The sequence below is a fragment of the Dipodomys ordii genome, unplaced genomic scaffold (assembly GCF_000151885.1).
Source record: "Dipodomys ordii isolate 6190 unplaced genomic scaffold, Dord_2.0 Scaffold50, whole genome shotgun sequence".
Classification (NCBI taxonomy): domain Eukaryota; kingdom Metazoa; phylum Chordata; class Mammalia; order Rodentia; family Heteromyidae; genus Dipodomys; species Dipodomys ordii.
Genome location: NW_012267266.1, coordinates 2,300,683 through 2,308,305, shown reverse-complemented (window position 1 = coordinate 2,308,305; position 7,623 = coordinate 2,300,683). Strand labels below are relative to the sequence as shown.

Below are 7,623 nucleotides of genomic sequence, written 5' to 3'. Positions count from 1 at the left end.
GCCAACAGAACACTGCAATCTTACCCCGGCCAGGACCCACAGATGAGAAGCTAAGAACTGCTTTTATACACATGGATCTTCTACACGTGTAGCAATACAGCCACTTGCCTTCCTTGGTCTAAAACTGGCTGTTTCGGAGAAGAGAAGAAGGCAAGCTGGTGCAGGATAGCTGTGCTGCTTCTCCAAGGTCTAATATACAAAGCCACACTTAACAGTATCATCACAATGCAGAGCATAATCCTCCTTTGAAAAATGAATGGTACTATTTTAAGAGTAGAGTAGAAAATCCAGGATGCCAACACTAAAAGTTTACTCAACAATGTGGCAGCCTCACCAGTATGCAAGTACATTTTTCTCTTTAAGAATCTACATGAATATTTTAGTTTACAAGCACTACATAAAGATGTTTTTAAAATCATTAAACATCCCAAAGTGATGCATACATTAAGTCGGTTTAATAATAGATTTGACATCTTGAATGAGTTAAGCAATCATTTATACCTATCCGCATGAAACCTGATGAACTCTTGGTATTCTGGGTAATATATAAGAATAAGGGAGCCAAATAATGATTGTCTCACAACATATATCTAAATAGCATGTACACATATAAATTTACACCAAAATCTTGACAGAATTGCACTCAGTCTGTCAGATGAGCTACACAGCAAACAGGCTTACTCTCCATATCTTACCAACATGAAGAACAGCAAATTTTCTATTTCCATGTGATTATGGACAGGAATTATGCGATATAAATACAGGTTTATAAAGTTGGAGATTTAAAGTAGAAGGCAGCAAGATAAAACGAAAATTCCTGTGCCATTAAAAACAATTTCATGTTGGTCTTATAGTCACTGAGCCTCAGCTGTAGTCCTCAAGTTCATATACTAAGAGGCAGATACACCAAGATATTTCAGTCTGCTTCCAGCTGGCTCATCATCAACTTCCTGCTGTATTCATAAGCCACAAATAGTGCAGCATTGGAAGGAATCGCTCGAACCATGGTTGCCTTCAGTCCAGAATATAAGATTAATATTCCTTCATCTCTCACAATAGTTAAAAAGGTTCTCACTAACCCTGCCTGCTTTCCAGATGCAGAAAGAACTTGAATTCTAGATTTAATACAATCCAATGGGAATATGACCAGCCAGAGGCAGGCTCCAGCCATTCCACCACTTATCATCAAAGGGACTGGGCCTAGTTCGTCCTTTGATCCCCCTGATGCAAAAAACGACCTGCTCAATTCATAACCACCAAAGTAGAAGAAATGACCAGGTATTTCTTGAGTTAGAGTGCTCGAGAGTCCGTGGTAGAACCCCAAGAAGCCCTCCTTCATAAAGATATTCTTTACAATAGACCAGATCGACTTGGAACTTGGTGCTATCTTCCTTGCCATCTCCATTTCATACGTGGTCTGCAGACGGCACTTCACCAGCTCAGTGGGGCAGAGTACTAGCGCGGCAAAGGCGGAGGCCAAGGACCCGGAGGCCGCATTCTGCAGATCATTCAGCTGTTGCCCCTTGCTCAGTCCAGCCACTTTCCTGACGAACTCTTGGCAGAAGCCGTAGCACATGAAGAGCACAGAGCTCTGGGCAACATAAGCCAGCAGGGCGGGGCTGGTCCCCCGGTAAAAGCCTCGGAAGCCCACTTGGTGGTAGGTCTTCAGGAAGCAGTCGGTGAGGCCCTTGTACAGGGTGGGGAAGGCCTGCATCTTCACTTTCATTGTGTCGAAGGGCTGTCCGGTCAGCACACACGCGGTGCCCCCCACGGCCCCCGCGGTGAGATCTATGGCAGCCTGGATAGTGGGGCTGGACTTCATGTTGGTCCTCTCGCCCTCCGGTGTTAGTGGAGGCGACACAGGCCCCGACCGCTGGCCCAGCTGTCAGCCACCTGCTGCCGGCCTCAGGCCCTGGCGGAGGCCGCTTAACTCCAAGCTCGGTAGCGCGGGCGGCCTCGAGGAGCCCACGAGCGCCAAGCCTGGATCCACCAGCTATCCGCCGTCCCCTCCACCGGAAGCAGGATGAAGGAGTGTGCTCGTATGTGTGTGTGTGTGTGTGTGTGTGTGGCGCCATACGCTGGTCCTGGGGGCTTGAACTTGGTCCCTGGGCTTTTTCCCTCAAGGCTAGTGCTCTACCACCTGAGCCACACCTCCATTTCCAGCTTTTTGGTAGTTAACTGAAGATAGTCTTATGGACATCCTGCCCAGGGTGGCTTCGAACCACAATCCTCAAATCTCAGACTCCTGAGAAACTAGGATCGAGTGAGTCACCAGTACCTAGCTTTTTATTTCTTTTTCCTGGTACCAGGGTTTGAACTCAGGGCCTACTGCTTGTCTGGCTTGCTTCCTTCCATGGATGACACACATAACACCTTTTTTCCCCCTGGTACTGGTGCTTGAACTCCTGGTCAGGACAGTATTCCCCTAGCTTTTCTCTTCTTTTTTGGTCAGTCACGGGGCCTGAACTCTGGGCCTGAGCCCAGTCCCTCAGCTCTTCAGCTCAAGACTAGTGCCCTAACACTTGAGCCACAGCGCTACTTCTGGCTTTTTCTGCTTATGTGGTGCTGAGGAATTGAACTTAGAATCTCATGCGTGCAAGGCAAGCACTCTGCCACTGAGCCACCTTCCCAGTCCCATAGCTGTTCTTTTTAGGTCAAAGCTGGCACTCTACTACTTGCGATACATCCCCACTTCTGGCCTTTTGCTGATTAATTAGAGATTAACATCTCACAGATTTTCCTGGCTGGGCTGGTTTTGAACCTGTCTTCAGCTCTCAGCTTCCTGTGTAGCTAGGATTACAGATGTGAGCCACCTGGCTAAAGGAATAGTTTTAATCAATTGTAATTCTGTTCTGCTTGGGGATGGGAGCATCTGAGCTCTGCACATGACCTACTTTACTTTGGAAGTAAAACAAATCTGAAGTACAGAAGGTATTTGGAAATGATTATCTTTCATTTAGAAAGCCCCTCCTCCCCCACCTGCCCTTGGTTGATTGATATTTAAAAGGAGACATTAAAAAGCAGTTTCTGTGTAGTCTGTCAACCAACAGCAGTTAGTCTTCAAGGCAGCAAATGGTGACCGGGCCTTGTCTCTGGAGAATCCTTAAATGTCAGTATTTGAAAGAATGTTCTGCATGTTGGAATAATGACTTATATCTTGATTTATATCTCTCCAATCTTGGCTTGTATCAGTTATTGAAGTGGGAGAGGGAATTTCCTTGTTATATCTCCACACAAGTTCAGAAAATATCTTCTGGAGACAGGGAAGTTATACAGCTTCATAGGATAGGATAGGGATCCTGAACATCCAACCACATTGAGCTCAGACTTTTAAGTCTCATGACTCTAGCCTCATACTTTCCTGGAATGTCCTGTTAAGAAAAATATTACTTCACAGGCTATATGTGTGTGTGTGTGTGTGTACTTTTTTTTTCTGGTCCTGGGTCTTGACCTCTGGGCATAGGCACTGTTCCTAGCTCAAGGCTAACATTTTACCACTTGAGCCTCAGTGCCACTTCTGGCTTTTTTGAGTAGTTTATTGGAGATGAGAGACTCACATACTTTCTGCCAGATGTGACTTTGAACTGTGATCCTCAGATCTCAGCCTCCTTAATAGCTAGGATTACAGGTATGAGCCACTGGCACCTGGCTCACCTCACAGGTTCAATATCAAGTGGATTTGACTCCAATATAACCTTATTCAGTATTTAACTTTCTCATCTCTGAATTCACTTATTATTTCTCCATTTGCATTGGCCTTCTAAAAATGGTGTTTATGTCTCATTCACTGTTCTTATCCTTGTCATTGCAGCCACCATCTTCTTGAACTTCTGTTATTTGAGCAGACTTCCTGATAAAGAAATGATATGTGAGCCGGGCACTAGTGGCTCACCCCTTAATCCTAGCTACTCAGGAGGCTGAGATTTGAGGATCATGTTTCAAAGCCAGCTCCAGCAGGAAAGTCCATAAGACTCTTATCTCCAATAAAACACCAGAAAACCAGAAGTGGCACTGTGGCTCAAGTGGTAGAGTGCTCGCCTTGAGCTGAAGAGCACAGGGACAATGACCAGGCCCAGAGTTCAAGCCACACATCTGACAAAAAAAAAAAAAAGAAATACTTGCCATTTCAAGCTAGAAAATCTCAAGATGTTTAAATCCTTCATGTTATAGTTAAGGAATTTTATGTTTAATTTCACCCTCAGGAGAAGCAAATACATTTTAATGCTTATTGTGAAAGTCATTATCTAGATGTGCATTTAGCACTTTACTGATTATGACTTAAATGTCCATTATCTGGTACATTATTTTTTAAAGCATACACAGGACCTATTTTTTTTAAAAAGGTACAAGATAAGTAATCAGCTGCTTTTGTATTAGTTCATTAGTTTATCAGAAATCAAACTTGAACCAGTGGCTCAAGCCTATAATCTTACCTACTCAGGAGGCTAAGATCTGAGGATCACAGTTCAAAGCCAGACCTGGCAGAAAAGTATGTGAGACTTATCTCCAACTAACTAGTAAAAAGTCAGAAGTAGAGATGTGACTCAAGTGGTAGAGTGCTAGCCAAGAGTGAAAAAGCTAAGGGGCAGACGAAAGAAAGAAAGGGGGGGGGAGAGGGAGGGAGGGAAGGAAATCAAATTGGTAAACACTTCAGGAATTAGAATGAACAGTTTTATACTTCCCTCACTGAAGAATTCAATAATTTGTACTGTATAATAGTAAGTAACTCCATTAGCTATTTAAAATTGATATAGATACTATTTTTGGTTGAACAGACATCTAAACTATAAAAATTATGTGTAACAGCTGAGTGCTGTTGGCTCATGCCTATAATCCTAGGTACTCAGGAAGCTGAGATCTGAGGATTGTGGTTCAAAGACAGCCAGGGAAGAAAAGTCCAATTAACCACCAAAAAGCCAGAACTGTAGCCCTAGTGATAGAGCTCTAACCTTAGGCACAAAAGCTCAGACACAGTGCCCAGGCCCTGAATTCAAGCCCCAAGGCTGGCCTCAAAATAAAAAAAAGTACAACACTTAACCCCACTAATATGAGTATTTCAAATGTTAATTCAAAGCTGCCCATAAACTTACTATAAAGCTACAATAGTAAGCTGTGTTGATTTGTTTGTATTATGGATGTACTAAAAGTAAATACATTCTATATTTGAAGTAAATACATTCTATATTTGAAATACATTCTGCTACATTCAAATAAAATGTAGTTGAAATACATTCTGTAGCAACTTAGAAACACTGGTTTAGAAAATCAGTGCAACTTAATCAGTCAACCACATTTAAAAATATTTCTTGAACTTGGTGGTGATCCCAGAACCAGCCGACTTGAAGAACCCCAACCAAAGATATAGTTGTTTGTGTGTGTGTGTGAACACTTTTATACTATTTTAGGAGCTCCTTAATTCATCAAGTATTTTACACTTTTGTATAATATATAGCAAAGTATTCTAGTGGACTATAAAGTAAATGAGATTATTCGACACTTCATGTACTGTGTATGGCACAGTAAATATTAGTGGAAGGGATGATGAGGGGAAAGCACAGAATACAGGCAAAGTCATAACTGGGTGAAATTTGAGACCTGAAAATAGAATTTAGCCAAAGGGGAGAATCTTCCTGGTGCGCTGAACAGCTTGTTTATAGGCTTGAGGCTCGAAGAAGAGGATTAAACACTTTAAATACCTGTTTAGGGCTGGATTAATCCTTGAGTGAGGGGGATAAGGGTAAGAGGAACTGTGATAAGCCTTCTTAGATTTAGTCAGTCCATTTAGTCAGTCATGGGGCTTGAACTCCGGGGCTGGACTCTGTCCCTCAGCTCTTTAGCCCAAGGCTAGACTCTACCACTTGAGCCACTGCGCCACTTCCACTTCCAGTTTTCGCCACTTCCACTTCCAGTTTTCGGAGTGATTTACTGGAGATCAGAGTCTCATGGACTTTCTTGCCTGGGGTGGCTTTGAACCACGATCCTCAGATCTCAGCCTCCAGAGTAGCTAGGATTAAAGGCATGAGCCACCGGGTGTCCAGCCCAGACTTTTTGTTGTTGTTGTTTTTTGGGCTTTTTTTTGTCGGTTGTGGGCCTGAACTCTGGGCCTGGGCACTGTCCCTCAGCTCTTCAGCTCAAGGTTAGCCCTCTACCACTTGAGCCACAGCGCCACTTCCAGCTTTTTTTGCTTATGTGGCACTAAAGAATCGAACCCAGGGCCTCATGCATGCAAGGCAAGCGCTCTACCACTGAGCCACCTTCCCAGCCCACTTTTTTTTTTTTTTAAGAAATATAAACAACTCCAGGAGCAATGGGAAACCAGTGAAGAATTTTAGCCATGGAGAAAATTTAAAAATGGCTTGAATTAGGACAATGTCAGGATGACCTGGAGTAATTGAAGGAACTTTTACAAGTTGAAGCTGCAGTGAGGGAAAAGGGCAAGTCAAAAGTTAATTATTAGAAATAAGGGAAAACAGGGGATCTGTGTTTCTTTAGGTCTGGCTTACTTCACTTAACAAGATTTTTTCCAAGTCCTTCCATTTCCTTACAAATGGGGTAGTGTCATGCTTTCTGATGGAAGCACAGAATTCCATTGTGTGTGTGTATATACATATATATATATATATACACATATGTATATACACACATGTATATACATATATATGTATATTTATATATTTATATACATATATATGTATGTATATACACACATTTTCTTGATCCATTCATCTACTGAGGGGCATATCTTAGCTATGGTAAATAATGATGCTGAGATAAACATAGTTGAACTGTTAGCTGCAGTGTGGTCTTGTTTGTGGTCATTTGGCTAAATGCTCAGAGTGGGATTACTGGGTCATAGGGGAGCTCTATGTGTAGTCTTAATTAGTATACACGTAGTATAATCTTAGAGCAGAACAGCTCAATAGCTATGTACATATGACCGTATAAGATGATGCTAGAAATGAACTCCAAGACATGGACACAAGAGGTTTTTCTCTGTTGTTCTTGTTCTTCTCAATGTACTATGTGATTTCTTTTTTCTTTTGTGTTTTTGTTTTTTTCCACCTATGGTTTGTCTCCTGTTGTCACCATACTCGATTTTGGTAGCATGGGTATTGTATATATGTTTATCTGAACTAGGGAAGAGGAACAAAATGGTAAGACAGAGGACAAAGTGGGAACCTATGCAACAGCGATACTCACAAGATAGTATGTTGGAAATGATCTGTACAACTTTGGGGTGTGGGTGGGATTGGGGCAGAGAGAAAAATGAAGAAGGGGGTAACAAGTTAGACAAGAAATGTAATTACTACCTTGTAACTGTAACACCTCAGTATATCACCCTGACAATAAAATTTTTTTAAAAAAATAAAAGGAATGTCAACAGCAGGCCAAACATCAGTGGCTCACACCTGGAATCCTAGCTATGCAGGGAGACTAAGATTTGAAGATTGTGGTTCAAAGTCAAACCAGGCAGGAAAGTGTATGAGACTCATCTCCAATTAGTTACAAAAACAAGCAAAAAAATTCCTGAAGTGGAGTTGTGGCTCAAATGATACAGCATTAGTCTTGAGCACAAAAGCTCAGGGATAGTGATCAGGCCCTGAGTTCAAGCCCCAGGAACAG

At 42.3% G+C, this 7,623-nt stretch overlaps 1 protein-coding gene across 1 annotated transcript; it reads right to left on the bottom strand.

Moving 5' to 3' along the window:
• Positions 1 to 381: 381 nt before the first annotated feature.
• Slc25a2 (solute carrier family 25 (mitochondrial carrier; ornithine transporter) member 2) lies at positions 382 to 1,822 on the bottom strand. Its single transcript, XM_013020353.1, has one exon. It carries the CDS (start codon positions 1,820 to 1,822, stop codon positions 917 to 919), a length of 906 nt encoding a protein of 301 aa, XP_012875807.1. The 3' UTR covers positions 382 to 916.
• Positions 1,823 to 7,623: the final 5,801 nt, after the last annotated feature.